The following is a 25,473-nucleotide window of genomic DNA, read 5'->3' as shown; positions in this document are numbered from 1 at the left end:
TTGCAAACTCAGTTTCTGCAAATTCACTGTAAAATTGTAAATGAGCGACTTAAAAAAACTATATCACCATGTCAATATTACTTACTTGAACCTCGTTGGCGATGTTTGTCAGGTGTGCAGAAAAAAGAAATATTCTAAAAACGTTTTCATTTGCGTTTTTGACTTTTAACTGACCGATATCCAAACTGAACGTTCGAAAAGTTTTAAGATCAGCATTGCCCAGTTCTAATTAAATCAACTAAGAAAACTGTCACTGTCAATTTGTCTATTCCATTTCATAATTAGCGATTTCACATAGGTCAAAATTTTGTACAGTGAGACACAATTCTATTATTCAATCACTCGAGGTACTTTCAACGTAGGCTAATTTGTGATTGATGTTTCTAACTCATTGGCGCGGTATCCAATTTTTCTGAGTGATTTTCGCATTTTATTATTATCCAGCAAGTAATTGGGAACAGAGTTGTTTTACATGGCGACTATGTTGGATTACGCATGCACCAAGCCTTGAATATATTATATTTTAAAAATTTACGCCAATGGGTTAAATTATTAAAATTGTCATAACAGAATTTTGTTAAAACCTTATTTCTCGCATTTTATTGCTTTCTCTTGCTGAGCCTGTATTCGTGATATCTGCTACCCACTATTTAAATTGTAACCATAGAAAATACGCTGCACAACGGTCATGAAGTTAAAAACCAGTTATAAAAGTAACACAGCAGAAAAATTTCACAATGTCAACTATTCCCGCATGGTGTAGAAACCACTTACGATTCTTGTTGTTTCAAATTAACCATCAATATACCGTTTAGAAATTATTACCTTGCATTTAAAATTCTTTAAAATTGTACCCTTAACCATTATCACATCTTCTTTTTTGTTCTCTATTTCCTCAAATTTTTTAGAGTAACCATCTTTCGATATATTGTACAGTTTAACAAAGGCTTATCAATCGGTTTATCAATTATTGCATGCACAAACAATATCGACTATACTCGCTACCACATCGACTATACATGTTACCACCTGCAGGACTCATTCTATATAACATGTTATAACGTGCGACACTGATGTGATTGCATCCAACAAGTGCACGTAATGCATTCAAAGCCCACACGCAACCTACACTTTGGATAAATTGCATAGCTGCTGGTATCCATTACGCGGCGCGATCAATTTTCTTACGATCAAAAACAATTGAAACGATAACGTTGCTTCCCACTTTTCTTCTGTTAACTTATTATTTATTTACTACATATATTGATTCTTTTTTCTCCCCAATCGGTCGCACTCTTAGTGTTACGCCACTCATTATTCATTCGATTGTTTTGTGCAGAAAATTATTTGTCGGTGGTCTGTCCTGGGAGACGACACAGGAGAATCTACAGCGCTACTTCAGCCGTTATGGCGAGGTTATTGATTGCGTTGTAATGAAGAACAGCGAGTCAGGTCGCAGCCGTGGGTTTGGATTTGTTACATTCAGTGACCCTGCAAATGTTGCTCTCGTCCTTCAGAATGGGCCACACCAACTAGATGGACGCACGGTAAGCTTGGATGCATGAAAAAATTTTCTGTTTCAGTTGACGGTTACAATATTCTCGATACTTTCTTCTGGAAATCTGTAGAACGGATATCTTGGAACAGACTGTTTTTCACTGTATTTATGGAGATCTAATCTTTAGCAGAACAAGCTGTTCTTCGTTATTTTACACTTCAGTTTTCACTCACAATCAAATTGTATGTTATTTTCTGATGATTTGAATGATTTTTCGCTTTCATTTTAGTAATATGTTCTCGAATTTTCTCTCACAGATTGATCCGAAACCATGCAATCCACGCACTTTGCAAAAACCAAAGCGTAGCGGAGGTTTTCCAAAAGTCTTCTTGGGTGGCTTGCCGAGCAATGTCACCGAAACTGATCTGAGATCGTTTTTCACTCGTTTTGGCAAAGTCATGGAAGTGGTCATCATGTACGATCAAGAGAAGAAGAAGTCCAGAGGTGAGTTTACCCTTTGATATTATCTCATCGTCGCGTTTGTCTTTATCATGCTCACAACCAGTTGTGAAAGGTTCTTATAAAAAGATATTATCAATAATCAATAAATTCGTGTGAGTTTGTAACCGGATTTATTCCCTCAGATAATGAATTTTTTTAGCGAGTTTTTTTAAAAATACTATTTTCATTGTATCTTATATTTTCATTGCAAAAACTGAATTTGTTTAGAAAAAGAAATGTAACAAATCCATCATGAAGCATAGATAAGATTATATGGTCGTTGGTAAGGCAACTTGCAATTAATTTGCCAACAACTGTATTCTTTACCGTATTAGCGATTTGTAATGGATTAAATCACACGAAAAGCGATAGAATAAACTTTTAATGTAACTTTTACTGGTAAAGTTACTTGAGCATTGAAATTCACATGAATTTGCAAAGGTGGCTTTAGATATAGTACACATATTATATACAGACGAGTCCATAGCTAACATTTATTTATTGATAATTTTTCATGCTTGAAGAAAAAACATTGCACTGCTGTCATAATTTTATAACGGTCTCAATTGTAATTTAGATTTACTTAAGTTTATCTAAATTAACCTAAACCTAGTAATTTTCTTTACTCTAGCTATGCTATCTTATTTAAGACACGTTATAAATTGGTCTGGCTAAGTACATCTTAAGTCTAGCTTAAGGTTCCGTAAGGCTATGCTACTGTAAGTTAGCTTAAGTTGGCTAAGCTACGATAAGAATTTCGTGTAAAAATCTTCATGGGCAATTTTTGTATTCCACTTTATCAATTTGCTAATAGCTACATTACTTGGCTTACATCTCGGACTGAACAAAGATAAACTTACAGAACGATTGACTGGATCAGCATTTTACAATTTATACTTACCGATTTACTTGAACAAAGATTAAAAATCCTTTCTCATTGCATTAAATTCTTGAATTCATGTGATGAACATTTTTTTTTAGTAATGTATCTCGTTAACGTAAATATGACCGAAAAGTAGTATCTGTGAAGTTGCTCATAATTCTATACACGTTGAAGTCACGTTTTTAATGCCGTACATTTTTCCCTATACTTTTCTATAGATCGAATGGTTTCAGCTACATGTTATGAATAATATTGGTTGATTCTGGTATAGAATATTTGATGAATTTGGGACGTTTAGTCAATAGAATACTGTGAAGTTGAGTTATTACTGAAAAGGAATATTGCAAATTTCTTACAGTGAGATAATCCTATCTTGAATCAAAGTGGAATACAGTTGCTTCATGTAAAGTTTCTCAATTTCATAGTTTATTTCAAAATAGTAACATTTGGTGTTAAACATGTGAATTTTTGCCTGTGATACACCTAAATCAGCAGTGTAGGGTCATGCTAGAACTATTAACACTTATACATTATTCAGTTTGAGATACGTTATTTTGATACTCAGCAATGGGTTAAAGATAGGGAAAAAAAATCAATCATAGTGATCAATAAATAAATGAGCTTTGATGTAAAGAACATAACATGAACAAATGAAAAAAAAAAAACCGTTTTGGGCTCTTGATGTACAATATGTCACGTTTGGACGACAGGGTTTGGCTTTCTCAGCTTTGAGGATGAAGACGCAGTGGACCGATGTGTCGCCGAGCATTTCGTCAACTTGAATGGAAAACAGGTATAGCAATCATACACCACAAAATATATAACAGACAAAAATAAAGGAACAAAATAATGGTATATACTAATATACATATTGGTCACATAATAAAAAGTCTAGATTAGGAATGGGACACATTTCAATAGAATTAATGAGTATAAATATATTTAGGGCAACTTTGTATTGAATTATGTTTGTTTACGTGCTATAGTAGCTATAATAATTATATTTACGTCTTAAAAATAATAATCTTATCATTTTATAAAATTAGATAAAGTAATTCTGGCCTGCCGAATTTGTGAACCACTTCGCTTCGCAATATTCAAAAATCATGGTTTCCTTACTACAAAGGCATAAATTTTTCTTTCTTTTTTTTCTTTTCTTAAAATTGATTTTTTATTTTGAAATATGTTCCTTTTTCGTTTATTTATTTTGAAAGCTACTCTTGAATTTGCGATTCCATAGAAACATTTCAATTTTATCAACAATGATGTTATTGAACATATCACGTCCTATGGTGAAAGTACATCGATACCATTCAACAATTTGAAACGATTTTTTTAATTGATCTGATCTTGTTATACTAAAATATATTTGACAAGGAGCTACAGACCGGTCGTGAATATTTTTTAGTTTTTTTTTTTCACATTGCAGTCGTTAGAAAAGGTGATTATTTTGACACCTGACTATTATCGAAAACATGATGGCCTTAATGAATATATTTATTTTAAATAAGGTAATTAAATGATATCTAGATTCTAGTTAAATAGAGTCTAAGGTTTGATTTATCTTTATCATTCATATCAAGTTATAAATTGATTGTATTTAAAAAAAAATTTTTTCTAATATTCTATCGTGTAACATAAAATTAGATCACTTGAAAAAATTGTATTTGATATCAAACAGGTATATATGACGTATTCCAATAGTTTTCAATAACAAATTGAGTTTCTAGCTTTAAATTGTTCTATATGCTATTCGAATATTGTAACAATAATTTAGGTATTATTAGCTTTTTAAATATCAGTTTATACAACGTATATATTCACGTTTAACTGGATGTAAAAAATATAAGAGTATAAAAATACTAAATGATCAGATAAAAACATTGTTTCAATATCAGTTAGTAGTCTCCTAGTCAAACGAAAGATAACACGTGATATTTCCATCAATTTCGAACAATTCCATTTGTGTTTAGTCTTCTTCTTTGTTTTTTTCTTCCAATATTTTTCAAAACTCGTGATACAATAATTGTATTCAACAAAGTTACAGGTATAAACTTCAAAGGAGAAGCTTAAGGAAGTGGTTTTCCCACTAGAAATTTTGTTTTTTATAAAAAAAGCATTGCCCTACTAGTTCAGTCCATCAAATATTCTGGTTCAATCCCACGAACAATCCTTCATGACAGAGAAAAAAAAATTGCATTGCATAAAGAATCGTTGAAAAAATTGCCTCTTTGGAAATGTCACGTACATTAATCTGAGAATTTTGTGAATTAGATCGGTGATTCGGTAACTTGTAATATTTTTACATCGGTTTGTTTATGGTATGGAAATTTCTCTTGATTCCAGGTTGAGATAAAACGGGCAGAGCCTCGTGATTCTTCGAGCAAAATGAATGAAAGTCATCAGGGTCAATGGGGACCCCCGCAACAAGGCGGCCCGCCAATGGGTATGGCTGGTAATATGGGCCCGATGGGTGGCCCGAACGGACAAATGGGAGGACCCATGATGGGTGGCCCAATGGGGCCACCGGGGAATATGATGCAGCAGTATCAGGGATGGGGCACAAGTCCTCAGACTGGTGGGTACGCTGGGTACAGCACCCAATATAATGCTCAGGGGTGGGGGGCTCCGCCTGGGCCGCCTCAGCAGCAACAGATTCCACCACCCCCGCCTCACCAGTGGGGAAGTAATTACAACGTTCAACCAACTGCCGCGACTCAGGGTTATGGAAGTTATGGTAAGTTTGTTGATGAATTATTATCCCTTCATTTATTGAATTCATAATTGGGAGTGATGGTTTTTTTGTCATGTTGGTACTGGTAACTGAAACCGTGTCGCCGCTGTTTCGCAATTTACGTTATCGTTGAACACAGTTACTGATTTGACAACCTCATCTTCGATCGCTAATGTTCTTATAACAATGAGAGTGTAAGAAGCTTGAAATCTCAGTAAATTACAGATTTAACAGAAACGTACTTATAACGTCACATGTACATCTTAAAATTTTGTCGCTGATATTCTGCGACAACTTTCACAATTCCAACAAATATTCGATGATTTTCTCTCGAGCACGAATATGCTTTGCGTCGACATCTCCAAATAAACTATTGTTCTTGGCTGTGTTGCATTGACGGACTGGTCACAGCTCAAATTAATTATCGTCGTTGAGAGTTTGGTATCCAACTTGTATTTTGTTTTTTAATAAATCATTCTTATCAAACTTCGATATTGTTGGATATCTATTTTGAAAATAGTCGCGCAATTTTTGATATGTGTTAGTTTATCCGTAGCAGTTTAGTATTTGTAATCCGTGCGAGAATACCAGAATCTATAGTTGAATTTTCGAATTTAAGAATTTATATAGCTTACATGGTTTGTTAAAGAACGTTTTTTCATAATTTCATGCAAAAACGGGATGATTATTACTGGTTTAAATGAAGCTCCTTCCTTTCAGTCTCCCTTTACCATTTCAGTATAGATTTAAAAATAATCAATTTTTTTCAAGAATTTGTTACTCTTTCTTTTTATTTATAGTCATCACATTTCGTTGCATATTGTGTCCATTCATCTGTACACTTCTTGCATTTACTATTTAATATGTTGTATACTGGCATTGTTTGAAAAAAATACTGTGATAACTGTCACACGTCACTGACAGTTATTACCCAACGTGATTGTAACGGTAAAATGTCGATGCAAAGTGAAGTTGGTAAATCTTAAAAATAAAATCTAGTTTTATTCAACTGCACATGCACAATGCTTAATATTGTAGTTCGGGAAAATCCATAGTCAGCCTCGACCAACTAACGTGCTAACATAGGAATAATTATTCTTTAATCTTACGTTCATCTTCGGAAGGTAAAGGTAAGAGATGGCACTCGGGCTGCGACACCAAATTAATAATTTGAGAAAATCATTTCCTTTCATGGGTGACAAGGATATGTTTATGCAGTTAGTTTAACTATCACTTTACAAAACGTGTTTACGTCAAACTTGCCCTTCACAGTTAAAAAATTCATTGCCAACTCTACAGGTTTCGCATAATGATATTCTCGATTCAATTTTACACATTACTCTGATAATTTGCAATAGCGGTAAGTGTCAACTCGTACGATTTTCTTTCCATTCGGTTTAAGTGTTAACTTTAAAGATTAACATTTAATTAATTATCGATCCTGTCCCCTCCCCTTCCATCCCGCTTGGAGAGGTTAGCTATTCGTTATATTTAGTAAAACACAAATGTCACTATAACTAATGCCCGGACGAGGAAATCAGAAGACATAGAATCGTAGAAAGTATGTAGTACTTGGAGTGACACGTTAGCACCGTGTTGACGATCGATCTCACTCCGCCCTAATCGCGTTTCTATATTTTGCGAATTAATTAAATAATAAATAAAACGGTCTTGATCGGGGGTTTTTTGTTTTTCACTTTTTTTAAATAAACATCTACTTGTTTATTATCAGAAATTTGTGAGCTATACGAGACTCAGAAAATCCTGTCTACTGAAAATCTGTCTCCAGTCTAAATTTGTCGAGTTCAACGGTGGGGCTAAAACATGTGCAAAGGTTTAAAATGAACGGTATATTATGATATATTCAACATTTCATTGAGAACTAAGAGTTTTCGTATAAAGTGGTGTCGATATCTGTAGTCAAAGCTTTTGATTTGGTTTTATGAGAAAATAGGCATCTGCTTTGCTAGCCATAAATTCACATTTAGGATTTCCTACTTTGAGTTCCGACAGTAATTATCAAAGAAAGTCTTGAGACGGTATGAGAGAATTGTTTATACACGGTGCTACGATCGATACTCGATAACTGAACGTGTTTATTATGAGACGAGATACGAAGAAGGTGGGGTGACGGTCGTCGGTGACACGTGTTTGTGTGGTTAATGATCGCAGGTGGGCCAGCGGCGGCCACTTCAGGGGGCTACGGGCCGGCGGCGGGAACGGGGGGGGCTGCGGGGGGAGGGCCCGGGGGCTCCTGGAACTCCTGGAACATGCCACAAAACGGGCCACCCCCTAGTACACAGCCCCCGCCCCAACCCCCTCAGCCCAACTCCTCGCAGCCCAACTCCAACTCGAACCCCTCTGGCCCGCAGGGTGAGTCTCACTCAGTAAAGTCAAGTCTCTCCTCTATCCACTCGTTCGAACCCCTTGAACATGTTTAGTCGTGGCGTGTGTAAGAGCCATAACTAAATGGATATTTTTAATCGATGTAGCTATTTGCCTTTAAGTATGCATATTATTGTATTAAAACGAACTCTATTCTTTTAATTAGCAACGTTTATTTACTTTTGTTCAATTTAGACTGATTTCTGAAACTTGTTTGCTGATTCAGGAGAGTCTGACATATTTATTTGCATATCGATGTATCCCAATCAACACACCACTAATCTCTCCTAATGGTTTTTTTTTTAAATTTTTTTATCAGGTTCATAAGCTTCGCAATCTTTCCGCTAATACCAGTTTTGGTCAATTCTTGGATATATGTGATAAATATCGTTTATGTCGTAATTATTTATCATTGCTTCGTACACATGGATCAGATCTCTATTATGAACACGTATATTGACAAATTCAGGATATCCATGGTTTTCGATTTTGAAATGTTGCTTCGTTCACCTAAGTTTGTACACTTGTTATATTCTCAATTATTTTTTTTTCTAAACGATTTTCTACAACATCGAAAAATTATTGGTCTGTAATAGAAAGTGCATTTTCAGTCATAACTCTGGACTCCGGACTAAAACTAGCACTAGTATTACCTGGCTTCGCCAAATTTCCTGTTTCCATCTCTTTGTTGGACTAAGTTGACACCAGACAATTCTTGACATCAACATTTATTAACAATATTAAAATGATGGCACAAATATTTGCTCCAGTTGTACGAATTTAAATCTCACATTTGAAACATAACAGGGAAATAAAATTGTCAGACTTGTGTGGAATGTTTCTTTTCAAGCAGCGTTAATGAAATCATTGTTGTGTAACGTATGTTTTGCATACAATAGACTATACCACGTAGCCGATGTATGGCTTCAATTGTACAGATAACAGGTCAACCTGTATATGTCACCTTTACGTATTTCATGTGTGTTCAAGGGGTTGAGTTGCGTCTACACGCAGCCCCCGTTTAATATCGATAGCTCATCTGACAGATTTTAAAACAAAACTGAATCGGAATTGAAATCGGTATTTTATCAACACATATTATGGCAGAAATGTTTTGACGCTGTAATAACTGCATTTCGATTCTTTGTTTCTTCAAACATTCCGCTGTCTTTTTTACATCGTCGTCTGTAAATAGACAGTACTTTTTGTTCTCGACCCACTAATGGTAAAGTTGATTACGTACATGATCTATGAAATTTATTATCTGGTAACTTTAAGTTTCCAACAATGATGAAGAATCAAGTCATTCTTTGAAAAGTTTACGTTTATGTTTAATTAGGTAGAAAATGTTGGAATGTCAAACGAAAGATGAGAGTGAATTTGATGAAAACAAATTAGTCATGGATCCTATTTGATTCCATTTCGAAATCAAAATTAAACATTTCTTCCAAAGCAACTGTTTGCCACGATATTTGCTGGAAATAAACTTCGACATTTGTTATCAGGGGCTGCCTGTACACCTGATTAATAATGTTACTTACATCTGTCGATTCGTATGATCATTGGGCGTCATAAAATTGCAATAGAATATATTAATATTTTATTGGACAATGAGTAGAACTCCAGATTGTAGATGTGTAATTTCATTCTTTTTTTTTTCTATTATTTACTGATAAAATTGTTCTCTAGTAGATGGATTCAAACTGTACAAAAAACTAATGTTGGTAGTGTAGGATAGTGCACTCCCACTCCTATCCAAGGCCATATCTTCCTCTGGACCGAATTAATAGTAAACATTCTGTATGAACGGTAACAAAGTATAGGTACCTGTATTGTAATTATGATTTTTATTTCCTAGCTTGTGATATTGTTTAACGCAACTATTGTTATTGTTTATCGATTAATGAATATATCGTAATTTAGACATTATTCAATTCTGTGTAGAACTATTTGCGAATATCCGAAAATGAAAAACTCGGTTGGTGAGATTTCAATCCAACACGAGATACAGGAATATCCACCTCATAAGATTTTACTTCATTTTGAACAGTATCAAATTCTTTTTTTTTTTTTATCTATAACTGAATATTCTTTCGGTTCTGCTTTCGTTGGTCTTTAGTTAAGTACACATTCATCAAAATTAGACTTTACTTTTGGTAGTTGATATTGACGCAGATTGAATAGCCAGTCTTAGCATTGACTGCTTTCACAAGTACAGTTAGCCACAGGCTGCAAACGTTAGAAAAAGGCTTAGGTAGTGAATATTGCTGGCATTAACGATTTCTATTTTCACAATCCTCGCTGCTTTATTATGCGATCCTGATTGACATGTCTTCTGATTTCCTTTCCATGGTTTAATGAACTAGCAGCATGACGAATAACGAACATAAGTTACTAAAATAGAATAATATTATACCCGTATTAATAACGCGAATTTTAGTATAACGAAGTAGAAACTGCCAATAACAGCAATTGTTCTTATAACTTGAGATTCTTACAGGCGTAAGGGCCGCTTTTATAGAATGAAAATGTTACGTAACATTACAATTTTTGTTACGCAATTTTTATCTATTAATTCGGCCAGAATTTTTTTTTGTTCGTTTGCTTGATGTGTGCCTGTTACAGATTTACTTGCTAATTTTTTGTTTAAATAAATGGTACTTGGGCTTTTTTGTTTGATTGTTTGAAAGAACACAATACATGGCTTGTGGTTATTATTTTACAATTAGACAATAATGATTCTAGCTAACGGACACAAAATCATGTAACGCATACAATGAGCTTCTTTTATTTCAAACAGATTAATACAAGTGACGCGAATGACTAATTTGATGTGTCCTTTCCCCTATTTACAATTGTTAAGGAATGTGGCTTGCTTATCTATTCTTGTTATTCTTTACGACATAATCACAACGAGAGACATATTTTAGATTTTGTTTATCGAAGAAAAAGAGGAAGAAAAAAGTTTGATTAGTTTGATTGGATTTACGTAGAACCAAGTGAATTATCCCCATTCGGTTGATTGATTGGAGAATTGGAAACATTTGAAGAATATATCGCCACTCCTTTCAAAGCCTACTGCATATGAAAGGAGAACCTGTTTTGTTATATTTCAAAATCAGATCTAGACAGTGGTAGTCGACAGGTTCGAATCGATACTTTAGCTGAAGTTTTTTTGTTTGACGATGGTGTTGCAGGGGACATGTACTCTAGGCAGACTACTGGCTCCGGGGCTCCAGGTTCGAGCAGCAGCTCTGCCAAGACGCCGGATTACAGTGGGTATTCCGGATATGGGAGTTACGCAGATACTAGTTATCCTCAGCGATCTTACCAGGGTGGAGAAAGCAACCAAGGTGGGTATGCCGCCAGCGCGCCTAAACCTGGCCAGCAAGGCTTTGATTTCAAAGAGTGGCCCACCTCATGACCATTTTACTTGACCCAAGATAGAGAAGTGCGCTAAATGGCCTGGCCTTGCTCGTGGGTTTTCTTATAGATTTTTTTTGTTTATTGTCTTTGGTTAATACGTTACTCTCTGGCGTCGTCAGCTTGGTAGATTCTATTCTTGGTACACAACGTCTCGTCGTTCGAATTCTTCAATTTTGTATTAAAACTTGGAACGGTAACAGAATCGAAAATTGACCAATGGTATTCAAGAAATATTAACGCCTCGTTACAAGTGTACACTCGGTTATTCGTCTACTACTTGTTACTTGAGCAAGCATTGCAATTCGTCTCAAATTCGCACTAAAGTTTTTCAATCTATGGAGCTGACTACCGCCACCATTGGATTTCCGAAAAACTTTTTATTTCAACTCACGAAATCGAATACGACGAGTGAAATGTATTTTTTTAATTCAATTTTGTTTGATATGATACTTTTCTTGATAAATCGTTTCTTTACACATATATGCCAAATCAATGGCTTTGGATTTTTTTTCGATAATTTTTTTTTTTAATTTTCAATACCTTCCTCGAACGTGCGGCTGGTTTTCTTTCGCTGATTTGTTATTCAACAATATACTTATACTTTCATGATCGAATTCTATAAAGCTTCAATTGAATATTATCAATCAGTTATTTTGAGTTGATGTCGATGCGGAAAATGTAGAAAATACAAAAAAAAAAAAGAAGCAAACATAAAAAACTCAAAAAAAAAAAAAAAAAAAGAAAACACTATGTGAAAAAAGTAGGGAGAAAAACAAACCTATGCCAAAGAGCATAAAACCACGATTAAATACCCATGATGCAAGCGAGCTACGAAACATTGGATGCGGAGGGTGTAGTTGAGCGAGCATTATTGATTAGCAGGAATAGCAGATATGGATGAGACAAGTTGAAGAAATTTCGAGAAGTCTGATGACCTCAAGTTTTCGCTACTGTTCTTTGATGCATAGCTGAATAAACGTCAATCCGTGCGTATTTAAGAATATCCTCCGTGTTGAAAATATATAAATACTAGAGATAAAGTGTGATAACACGATATGTTAATAATATTATGTTTTCCTCTCCTTGTTTGTATTTTTTTTTTCTTTTCTCTGTTTTGACTGCGGGGCTTTCTTCCCAGAGTTTTATTTCTAGTATAAAAAAAAAAAACAAAAAAAAAAAAAAATATCAATTGTACAATAGGAACTTGACCGTCACTGCTTGACAGCCATTTGTCCGATGCGGTGGCAAATTTTTATCAGTGTAGTTAGGTGCGTAAATTTTAATTAAACCGGAGGGCTTTTTAAATGTGCACTTTTTAACGACTACGAGTAGGGGGCTGATCTGAAAAGTCTACCTGATTAAATATATGGCTTAATTGTATTTACTCTAGAGGATTTATCATAGATCTAAATAAAAAAAAAGAAAATAATAATCTAGTGGGCTGTCCACTAATGTTACAAACAACGAGCCGCGTCTGTTTTGCCTATAAATATCACGTGCCACGATCTAATCAATTTAAGCACATCCACCTTACCTCGAGCTAAAGCGTGTAGTATTGGAAAGTGTGCTGGATGGAAATTGAAAAAAGCAAATTGAGGATCGTACAAGAATCACATTAGCTAATGTCGCAGGTCATCAATTTTCTAACTGTCTCTGAACCCGGTGCGGTATTAATCTATATTTCTATTTACTTCAGGTTACTCCCTCAAATTTATCGTCCTTTCATGTTAGATGAATTTTCACAACCTTTTTCTTACTTTTGGAGCAGCGCATGCGAATGTGCATATGCTGATGGGTGTAGGGTTTTTGTCATTTTTACGGGGGGTGGGGATGCGTGTTTCAAAACAAATTTGGGGGGGGGGGGGGGGGGGGTAGAAACCAAAACAACCGTAAACAATAAAAAAAAAAAAAAAAAAACGGTAATAGAAATACTAATCTGGTTGGTATGTGCAAATTGGAGACGAAAATTTCGTTGATTTCGGGTTTCTGGTGTCCAGCACTTTTCTTGGTTCGTTATTCTTAGGATACAGTGAGAGTTTTAACATGGACGGAATCATTCCGAGTAACTTAGACGCAGCTCGCAATATATTCTGGGATCAACACAACAAGGAAACTTAAGGGGAGCTCAATCAAACCAATCTTACCACTAATTACTGTCCATTGTTGATTATTTGATTAACGAATAAACATAGGAAATGAAATAACGGTTCAGATCATGCGTTAAAACATAGTGAAATTAACTAAGGCTATCTGTATTGTATAAAAGAAAAAAAAAAGAGATTTAAAGAGAAAAGAAACACTAGCACTACTACTATTATTATTATTCTTATTATTATCTTAATGATAAAGTAAAGAAGTTTTTAAGCATAGTAAAAGTGATGAGAAACACGTAAGTTAACGGTAAATAATTAATTAAAGAAGTAAATAAATTATTGTAGAGAATTTCCATATTGTACATACATTTTTAATGAAACTGGGGTGCGTTGCAGTATGTTATAATTAAAATTAAAATAAAGAAGAATAATAATGAAAAAGAAAAATTATGAGACAAGAAAATCTATTTAAAATAATTAATTAAAGATTATAATGGTATAAATAATATGTTTATATTTAATGCAATATTATTAGTATGTTTAAACAGAGAAAAACGACTTATTAAAATAGATAGAAAATAGGCAATTTTCATTCAATCTGATGTTATTCTGCCCTATTCGTATTCGCGCCAATCATATTTTCCACGTTGCTCTAGCAACGATTAACGAATAAGTGCCAACTTTGCCTCTTTAATTTTTTTTTTTGTTTCTTAATCATCCCTTAATCACTTTCAAACATGAACGTTTCAAGGTTTGAACGGAATTTCTCTACTTTACGGTACAACTCATTTAAAAATCTATTCACATACATATCCCGTGATTCTTGAATTAAGTCACTGACAAAACTACGATCATAAGTAATTTTTTGCTGACAATATACACGTACAGGCTCGATTTTAAGGCCGATAATAATTACGTAGTATTTGGTACTTTTGAAATTTTGACTAGGTAATAATTCATATTATACAATTTTACAAATTCTTATATCTATCGGAATGTTAAATAAATAACAGTTTCTCTCAGGTTTACTCAGGTAATAATAATTGCATCAATTTATATCAGAAAAGGCTGCGTGTATTTCAAAACTCATATACATAACACACAGGCATCTGACAGAGTATCGGGGAGGAGAAGTTGTACTTTATTGCTATACAGATTCACATGACGTGTTTGATTTCACGACCAACGCGTCTTGTCTATATATATTGGTAGTTTGATATTGAATAGGGCAGTTTATTTAATATGATAATCAGTTTCCCTTTTTTTCACTTGCTATAGTTTTGTTCCGTTTTGTGTTGACTAATCGTAATTATGCCACATAGTTAGTTATCGTTTAACTTAATTAGCTACTATATTAGGTCGATTAAATATTGATATTTAAATGAAGTTATATAATAATATATTTGAATAATTCCGGGACATGCGAGCTATTGAAGCAAGCAAACCTGCACACAAAGACTGGATATATACCGGACTGTGGTTTTTTATCATTATTGACCGTATCGAATATACAAACCGTAAATAGGAAAAGTTTTCAACATCTTTAATTCTATAGCGTGTGTGCCTGCCTTTAGCGGGGCTGTAAACTCTACTGACAACTTAGTTGGGGGAAAAAAAAAAGAATTATGTATGAACGAAAAAATTCATATTACGTTTATTCCACATTAATTGCAATATACGCAGCACTGTCAGGATACGTCTCTTCTTCTGTATTTTGTTTTCTTAATCTTTCGCCCTTTTCCTTGTTATTGTTTTTTTTTTTTTTACTCCATATAGAATTTTCATGTGTATCATTAAATTTTCTTTTCAAATTATTCACATCTATCTTCGAATTCAATTCTTTCCGATTTTATCAAACAATAATAGATAAAAAAAAAAGACTTTGAAAAACTCGTGGCATCCGGTTGGAATTGTTATGCTGAACGCAGATTATAAGATGATACAAATTCTAAATTACGTTGTAGGGCCTTAGGCGAGTTTAATGCGTATGAATAAATTAAAAATGTACAGAATGTGCTCTGGATGAAATATTGAATGAAAAGTAAGAAGAAAAAACAAAAAAGGAAGAAAACAACAATACCTATTGAAAATAATAATAATAATAGAATGACAACGCACTTGCAAAGATGGGGAGTATATGAGAAATGATAATAATAATAGAAAACAAAGGTTTTAACAGTTTGCGCAGGGATGAGGAGGAGGGGGGGGGGAGGAGGAGGAGGAGGAGGAGGCATTTGAACATCGTGGTGCAATACCTGATGCATGCGACAACTAGGCTTTTTATTTTTTCCTTCTTCAATCAATGGCTAATAATTCTTCATCTTTTTCTTTTTTTCCCTTTCCTCTACTGGACAAAGTTTTCACAACAATCAAGTTTATTCTTACGCCTATTAGTCGTTAGCCTAAGTAGGAAAAATACATGGAGGTAAAATGCATTCAAAATTCACGATTTACGATAATCTTTTTTCTTTTATTGTTACATACATTCATACGTAATCAATTATGCGACGTACCTTATTTATTAGCTTCTGTAATATGTACCGAGTATAATGAGTTATTGTTCCGAAATGAATTAAAAATAGATTGCAATTCGGGTTCAAATACATTGAATTATTGAATTATTTTTTTTTTTTTTACTTGATAATTTTTTTATTTCTTTTTGTGATTTCCGTGTCTCGGTGATTGAAATTCGTTGCGCATTCTTAATGATATTGTATTAGAAAGAAGGAAAAAAACTAATGACTCTCACTTGCTGCACGAATAAGGCATGACTGTACAGTCTAATGGGTATTGATGATTGACTTTTATCAGGTTATAGTGAGATGTAAGGTATAACGTTACGTCGGTAAATAAAAATAAATAATGAAGAAAACAAATAAAAAAATATTACTGTAATGAACTACTTGTACTTTTAGCTTTGTATTGGTAAGATCGCGTCCCCGAAATATTAAGGAAAAAAGTTCTTTAGCTCGCTCGCTCGCTCGACCTCCATATCCATTGTTTTTTAAAGAATAAGAAAGAACGAAAAAGAAAAAAAAAAGCGCCATTTGCAAGAACGATGGACTGTAACTTGTGCGTTTGATACACGATTGAAGTCCAATTTGATCTTTAACTAAGTCGAGTCCTCGGAAATTTTCTACGAAGTTGTCCTACTCAATATAAAATTAAATTATATATCCCAAATTACCAACAATTTTTTTTTAATTGCGAAGTTGTTTACCGATACCAAATGTTTTAAACATTTGATGATGGTGATGGGGAAAAGTGTTTGCAAAGTAGGATAATTAGATTTTATTAGACAGTTTTTCGCGGCAATCATTTTTCTAAAATTTGGAAGTAAAATGATAGATCAGATCGGATTTCGGCGTTAGAAAAGAAAATGAAAACAATGCGTTCTTTTTGTTGGTTCCATTACGAATTAGACATGCTCCTGGCCAATGCGCATGTTCTCTGTCCAATATTGCGACAACACATATATATGAATACTACTTGAATAATTACATTATTACTATATTCTACAAAAAAAAAAAACATTTTTTCTGGTTTTTTTTTTTTTTGAAAATATTAATGGATATATATTAGATGGAATCATATAAACGATGTGGTATATGCTTGAAACCATAAGGATTTAATTAATGAATTATTATTACTATACCTATTTACTAATCATATGAAGAATAAAATATAATAACTATTGTCTACTATTATGTATGTGGTAAGCCTAGCAGTAACGGATTAAAAGCAAAAAAACACTATTACTATTACTTCTATTACACTACGTTAGAGTTGAGGTTATTAATTAAAGTAATAAACGGTTGTAAGGACTACATAGTAGGAAAGTTTTCTTGAAGGATTATGTTATTGTCATATTTACCCCAAGTGCCCCTTATTTTAAATCCTTGTATAATATTCAACCGCAATGTTGTGCGGTCTTGGCTCAGTGATTATTAAACTATTAAGGAAATTGTCGTGTTTATGCGAAAGTTGAAGCATGAATTTATACTCTCCATTTACATAGATAGATTAATTTCTCCAATTACCACTTCAAATCATAATTAAATATCTACATCGTTCGCATTTGTTTCATTGTAAACATTACTAGGCGTAACTTGAGAACGTTCAATAAATTAGGCAGTATTTAAATTATCGACGACAAATGTAACGACGTCAATTTGTTCCATTTTTTTATTTTTTATTTTTTTTTTTTGTTTCACTGACTCGTTTTTTTCTTTCTTACAAAATTTCTAAAAAAAAACTCGGGTCAATTCGTCAAAATTTGCAAAAGTAATTTCCAAAATCACGTGTATTTACTGAATTGCATTTTGTAAATGAATAACAACAACAACAACAACAACAGCAACAGCACCAACAACAACAAGAACAACAACAGCAACAACAACAATAATAATAATCATGATAGTAATTATATGTATAATAGTATTGACACGAAACATCCATGAAAAAGAAATAATAAGGATACGGTTGTGACAGTCGAATTGCGCGTTGTAAATCGAAAGAGAATAGGTATTAATTGCGCGTTGTATAGCATAATTGAATGTAATATTTTCGCATAAACATGGCTAAAAACACGACTGTTTCATCCTAGCACGTAAATATAATTTAAGCATTTTCGAATATACCTCATAGAGCTGTAGCTTTTGTGTCAAAATAATTCTGATTTTAGCCCTACACTAGGCAACAGTGTATCAAACTTATCTACTTTTTCGTATATATAAATTTAAGAGGAAAAGAGAAAGCGAAAGCAAGCAAGCAAGCAAGCAAGCAAGCAAGCAAGCAAGCAAGAGAAAGAAAGAGAGAAAGAAAGAAACGAAAAGTAACGGAAAATTATTAAATTAAATTAAAAATTTAAATTATTAAACATATAGCTCGTACATGTACTGTTTATCTGCAATAGGCACTTTGTACGTTTCTAAGTCAGTCGGGACCCGAAATATTATCTCTAGTTGTATATGTAAAGTGGATGATCGAAGCCTTACTTAACTCAAACTCAAATAAGCCTTAATTGATAAGTTTTCGAATTAAGAGTTATACGGTAAATAATCATAAAGAAAGAAAGAAAGAAAAAAAAAAACCTATTCTAAATGTTAATTACTGATTATGATTACGAAATAAGCTAAGTTGCTTGTTGCATTTAAGATCCGGGTAAATATGACCATAATATACGCAAGCTGTGACACTTAGGATATAACATGGTAACATAACATATATACTTCTAAAAAAACAAGAATATTACAAAACTATTTATTGCAAGAAAAAAAATAATAATATTATATATGTTATTTGTCCCTATGATATGGTAGATCGCGTATTCTGTATACACTAGGTAACTACGTTTTACTAATAACTGTTCAACAGAACATGTATACAAACTACCACTGCTACCACTACCAACTACTGCTACTGCTACTGCTACTGCTACTAGTACCACTACCACTACCACTACTATTTCTACACCTATACACTGGACTGAAGTGTACAGTGTTGGCTGTCAGAGAGTTACCTCCTTGTACGAAAATGAACAATTTTCACAATCCAAATTTATAAGAGCTTCGTCCTTCGTTTTTATTGCCTGCAAGTATTGGTAATCCGGGAGTATGCTAGGCTTGCAAAAAGTTCAGTACTTCTGTTCGTCGTTGAGAAATTACGCAGGCTTTTTTTATTTATCGTGTAAATTGAAAGTATAGTCCTGAAAGAAAACGTACTAAAATTTATCACGAGCTGGGATAAAATCCCGCAATATGAATTATCACGACGTTATACCGAAATAGATTTTCAGAATAACGCAATAAATATACCTACGTAAACTTTCTGCCGTGAACACTGTATACAGTAGATAAATGATAAATTTTACTGTTAATTGTTCAATAGACAGAAATTTTGAGTGGTTTCCAAATTGATGTTCCTGTATATGTGGAATTTCATGTGACGATCAAGTCTTGTCATGGAAAATTGATCTTGTTTGCTTGTTTTCATCTTTTGAGATTACAAGTTTGTTCAGAAATTTTACGAAAAATTGATCGCATTTCTTTATCCCTTAGAAATTACCAATCGATGAAATCAATTGGAGTTTCATCGGAAGGAAGAAAGAAAGAACGTAAATTTTCCACTTGATACGGCGAGCAAACTTGTAATCTAAAACTTAAAACTGACGGACAATTCGATTTCCACGGATATAGGAACAGCTCGTTTAACGAATCCCTCATTCACTGAACACTGGACTGATGTATATATCGTAATACAATTTACAATAATCAGACTCTGGAAGTTGCTGTTAGTTTCACTACCACTCGCATGAAAAGATGAAAAAAAAATATATAGAAACTGTTCTTTTGAGCAAAATATCTGATGAGAAATGTTAATTGATTATATCTATAATTATGGTGAATAATTTTGTGACTTGATAGAACTTGTCCTTTTGAACTGAACGGCGGTAGTGTGCTCAATTATTTATATATATATATATACATATATATATATATATATATATATGAAATATACACGTTTTTTCCTTGCTCTTCTTTTTGTTTCAAATTTTTTTTTTTTTTTTTTTCTTCCAATATCAACAAAACCGATATATTATTTTTTTCACGTATATCTACGTGTAGACGTATGTGTGTATAATATATGATTAAATTCCCCTGCATATTTGATATCCTCCCAAATAGTGTCGAAGACGACGAATTTTGAAACACTCGCATTGATGAACAAAAAAAAAAAAAGAAAAAACAGATACAAATGAGAACGAAAGAAAAGTTTAGCGTGTCCTTACGCAAGTTAGGTGGTGGTCAGCTTTTGTTGAGATTTGGAAATATTGTCGTGTCTACTTAGGCTTAACTATCATTGAGGATAATACAAGAAGTTTAGAAAACAACAAATGAACCTAGCATAAGGAAACGACAAAGTAAAATTTATTCAAGATGATAATTTTAATTACAAGTAATCGGTATTACCTATATTACATACATACGAAGGCTATTATATTTAAAGAAAGATAACAAAAATTAAAAGTTAATTAAATAAATAATTAAATACATAAATAAACAATATAGTTGCATATAAATGTATCTACGGAATAAGTGACACGTGATCTGTGATTGGCAAAATTTAGGATAAACAAGAATAAAAAGAAGAAAAAAAAAAAAAAATAGGGAAAGAATCTACTCTGTACAATTAATTGATAATTTTGTTGACTATACGAAAAATGATTAGAACGGTTGAACATTGTTATACTATCACATCCATACGATAGATCGAAAGAATTTCTCGAATAATACTAAAGAAAGATGAACAAATAATGCCGTGATAATATTGATAGATAAATCCGTAATTATATTGATTAAGATAATTTATGTACATATGTATTATAAATTATTATTATCCAGAGTAGCTTTAAAAAAAAAAAAAAAAACGTCAACTCTCTATATTGCGAGTCACTATCTAACATTGAAAACAAATATCATATTAACGTTTAATTAAACATAAAATGAAAAGAAAAAAGAAACTAAGAAGACAAAACAAACAAACAAACAACAAACAAACAAAATGCCAACCATTGTGTTCTTAAGGATCATAATAATTAACTATATTAAAGTGTTACTTGTATCGCTTATTTTTGAGTACATACATGTGACAATTAGTGTACGTATCACAGGCTAGGTTATATCAATTTACTACAATATTAAACGAGCGCGCCACACAGATTTTTAATAAGATTGCCAGCTAAAATAACTTATTGATTACATAAATAAATGGTAGATAGATAAGTTGTTAGTGTTACGTGTGACGAAAGTGCACAGATGATGAAAGGGGGATAGAAAAAATTTAAGTTTCAACGCAATATTTCCAAATCGAAGCTAACTATCCGTGGCTATTGCACAACATCAATGACTTTCGTTTATTTTTATGCAACAAAAATCTAACAGTTAAATTTTTCTTACACATTTCTTATTCGCACGTCAATTATAACAATTCAAATATCCAAGTCATTTATTCTGAGACTAGATGTAGAGAGAAAAACAAATAGTAGAAAAAAAAAAGGAAATAGGCGAGGTGATACCATTTATCATAAACTTTACCAAAATTGATAATAATTCGAAAATTATGCAGTATTAACGAACGCGTATAATTGAACAGATCTGAAAGTAATTGATTAACCTTCGTCATTGTCGTTAATGAAGTGAAACGCGAAGGCTTAGCCATTGTAAAAAATACGTTTATTCTTGTTTTTATTGTTATTTTTGAATCTTATTGTAAACGTTGAAGCCGTTAAGATTTCTATTTAAAATATTCGCGTCGGTACTTGGGAAATTTTGTTGCACAAAAATACACGAGAAAGTAGCACTATTCGTTTGTTTTTTTTTTGTTTAATCTTTGTTTTATAATTTCCGTAATTAAAAAACGCCGTGTTTACTCCGAAAATATAGAAAAATAAAAGATTATCGTTACCCTAATTTTAGGTGTTGAGTGAAAAGAGAGCGCAAAAGAGAGAAAAAGAGAGTGAGAAAGAGGAATAAACAATATAGATTTAAACGATTATCAATAAAGATTTAATTAGAGGAGAGAAACAAAAATCGTAAATTAGTGCCCTTAGTTGTACAGTGGTTGAGAGAATGAGTGAAAGAGAGAAAACGAAAGGCACGAGAGGTATGAAAGGTATGAGAGAGAAACAGGACGAGAGAGGGAAAGGTGGAAGGAGAGGGAGGGAGATTGTGGATTGACTGTTTCATTGATTGTTTCATCCAGTAATTGATTGATTGATTGACTGATTGTCGAAAGAAGGAAAGCAAGAAAAAGTATGTGCGCGAAAGAGAGAAAATATATTGAGAAAGAGAGAGAGAGAGAGAGAGAGAGAGAGAAAAATTGGATTGATTGAAAGAAAGAAAACACCGCGCGCGAAACTAAGATAGAAAGAATCATGAGTTGGTAACGAAAAAAAGAATAAAAAAATGTTCCAGTAATTATAGCCGTAATTAATTATGCTGTCTAATTAAATGCAAGATAATTCAATAATAAAATAATAATAATTAATACATTAGATCCTCCTCTCTAACCGTAGTTGGAAATAATAATTACAGAAGTTGTTTATGTCCTGTTGTAATATGCTACGATTAAAAATAATAACCACAGTGTAGGTACATTGTAAAGGTATCCTAATAATTGAACACTGCAGTACTGCATAACTATTACGATTATTATGATTATTATGATTGTCATTATGATTATTATTATTAAACAAAATATAATATACTTAACGGTGTTTCTAGTGGATTAATTAAGCATAATATAATATGACAGAAAAAAAAACAAACAAAAAAAAAAAAAAGGAAATAAAAAAACGAAACGAATCATATTCATGAAATACATTGGTATAGTTATGAATGATTAAATAATGATTTTCTTTCAAATATAATATCCTACTGCCTGCCCAAACGAACCCACCACCTGAACCGAATCTTTGGCAAAACCCCGCGCCTCGTTACTAACCCGTTACGATATTATCCGCGTTGAGAGACTTAAAACACTGCACAAGCTCATAACAGATATGAAGGACAAGTTTCTATCCATTTGCCAAATTATACGTTTATTATGTATTTCCAGATTTCCTTTGGATCATGCACTTACTCTTTCTTTTTTTTTCTAGAAAAAAAAAAAAAAAAAAAGTAACGACACCACTTTATTATTATCTATATACATTTCATATCTTATGGTTTCAGATGAAAGATATACATATACTCACACAACACGTATCGTTGATCTGGGTGTATAAAGAAAGAGGGTGTAGAGGTGGACCACTGTTTCCAGTTTCATTGAAAACAGTCATACCCATATAGCGTTGCGCGACTGGTGCAGTGTTTTATGCGCGTCCCAACAAAAAAAAAAAAAAAAAAATAAGGAATATTCAAGCTTTTTCACCTGCAGTGGCTCGAATTGTTGCGTTTCTTCGTTAAAGTTTCTTCGTCTCGTAAAATATGTTTCTTTCCTGTATCACTGAACTATGCTGTAATATCCAATGTTCGCTCTTACATATCGCGATATACGTTTCATCATAGATTTATTCTTCAAAGGCGACAGCTTCTATCGCCACGCAATCAAAACTCCGCTGCCATTACCTGCAGCTTTGGAAAGCTTACATATTCATTATTGTTATTACGTATCGTGTAACAAGTCTTCATCTTCAGTCTGCACTAAGTCAAGTCATATATTTTTTTCTGCTATCATAGCTGAGAAAATTATTGATGGAATATCAGATGTAGTCTTGTTATGGATCAGGTTTTAATGATGTCTCAGAATTATGCACATATCTTACAGACGTGTCGATGTTTGAAAAGAAAAAAACAAAAAAAAAATGAAAGGAATTTGGTGAGCTTGCTTGAACCGAACCTCTTTGACATCATTAATTTCGGTTCGGAGCGTTATGTTTAATTCTCTTTTATGTAGGCAATGCATCGATCGCTTAGTTGTTAGTCAAGATACTTTTTTTTACTCTTCGTCTTAACGTGAAATTGAAAAATATTCAATGAAATTATTTTTAAACTTTCCGCCTTGGTATTAAAGGTATCTTGATATAATATTCATCAGGTAAATGTGAAAGACAGTTTGTCTCTTTTTTTTTTTTCTTCTAAACTTCTAATCATTCACCTGGTGTTACGAGGTATGGTGCATTGGTCAATGGTAATTGTTTCCTCTTACCGATCCTCTCTTAATTCCTCCTCTCCCGTGTTTCTTCTCACAGAATCCTCCCCGACCTCAAAGTTCAAAACCATTGATACCGAGAGTCCGCCATTCGTCCCGAACGGAGACGCTGCTCCAGGCCCTCAACGTTTCTCCCTGACCCAGCACTCAAATTATCATCCCTATCGACGCTAGCCAGAATCGAGTTACTCAACCCCCTTTGAATTTCTCCTCGCTACGTTGAAGTCTCATGCGACAAGTATACATATTTGGACTCGAGACAGGTTTTTATTTTTATGTTCTGAAAATTGTTACATATTTTATACACAGAGACGAACTTCGGTATGTTTTTTTTTTTTTTTTTCCCATTTCTTTTAACCCTGTAATAATTCGTAAGATGGGGTAGCGGGGTTGTGTTGACTAATAATTTAAGCGAGCGAAGTATAAAATGCTTAGGAATAGTATAATCTATGTAATAAATTCGTACACGCGATTGATCGGTTAAATTAAGGTTATAGCTAAGTGACCGTTGTTAGCTGTATAATTTGTTCTTTTTAAACTAACATTACATTTTATTAATCAACTCTTTTGAATCGTCTATTCGTCGGATTGATTTCCTTATTTATAGCCATACGTATAGATAAATTATGAATTAAGTTCGATCGATGGTAAATTTCAAAGTTCAACAATTGCGCTTGAAATACATTCGCGAGAACCGTCCTTTTTTATCCCGATCAATCAGTATAGTATCACTTTGTTTTGTGCCACATTTCTTTCACGTTGAAAAGAGAGAAATCAACAACGTACCGTTTACCGCATTTTCAACAATTCCGGTGTGGTTATCCAAAAAAAAAAAAAAAAAAAAAGGCATTGCATCAATTGATCAGGCAAAAAAAAATGTCGAGAATAGTATAAATTTTGGATGACCGGAAAAATTGTCTTTCGAGGCTCAGAAAGTATTAGACATGGTTTTTTTTTTTCTTCCCGTTTATATAATGTATAATCGCATTCATTTGGAACAGTCATTTCGTGTTTGACCGTCAGAATATCCGTCGAGATTATTTCCCCGTCGGCCTTTATCCTCGCCGTATTTCCCTTCAGCTCTATTCACTGTACACATTATATACATATATTATATATATATGTATATATGAATACCTATACCTATACACGTACATTTTATAATATATTTATATATATTTATATTTATTTGTCTAATAGACTATTTTGTATAGTTTAGTTCGGCGTAGTATATAGTCCA

The 25,473-nt window shown here is 33.1% G+C and overlaps 1 protein-coding gene across 7 annotated transcripts in view; it reads left to right on the top strand.

Moving 5' to 3' along the window:
* The window catches only part of Hrb27C (Heterogeneous nuclear ribonucleoprotein at 27C), a 33,001-nt gene that overhangs the window by 3,754 nt on the left and 3,774 nt on the right, over positions 1 to 25,473 (top strand). For 3 of the 7 annotated variants that reach the window (XM_046632290.2, XM_046632288.2, XM_046632285.2), the window contains 6 exons: positions 1,340 to 1,547; positions 1,816 to 2,002; positions 3,593 to 3,675; positions 5,229 to 5,619; positions 7,789 to 7,989; positions 11,199 to 11,354. In XM_046632290.2, the coding sequence (XP_046488246.1) occupies positions 1,340 to 1,547; positions 1,816 to 2,002; positions 3,593 to 3,675; positions 5,229 to 5,619; positions 7,789 to 7,989; positions 11,199 to 11,354 (1,226 nt within the window). The other 4 variants (XM_046632287.2, XM_046632289.2, XM_046632291.2 and 1 more) reach the window with 4 other exon arrangements.

Source organism: Neodiprion pinetum, chromosome 6 (assembly GCF_021155775.2).
Source record: "Neodiprion pinetum isolate iyNeoPine1 chromosome 6, iyNeoPine1.2, whole genome shotgun sequence".
Lineage (NCBI taxonomy): Eukaryota > Metazoa > Arthropoda > Insecta > Hymenoptera > Diprionidae > Neodiprion > Neodiprion pinetum.
Note: the sequence above shows the minus strand (reverse complement) of the source record. Positions and strands in the feature narration are given on the sequence as shown.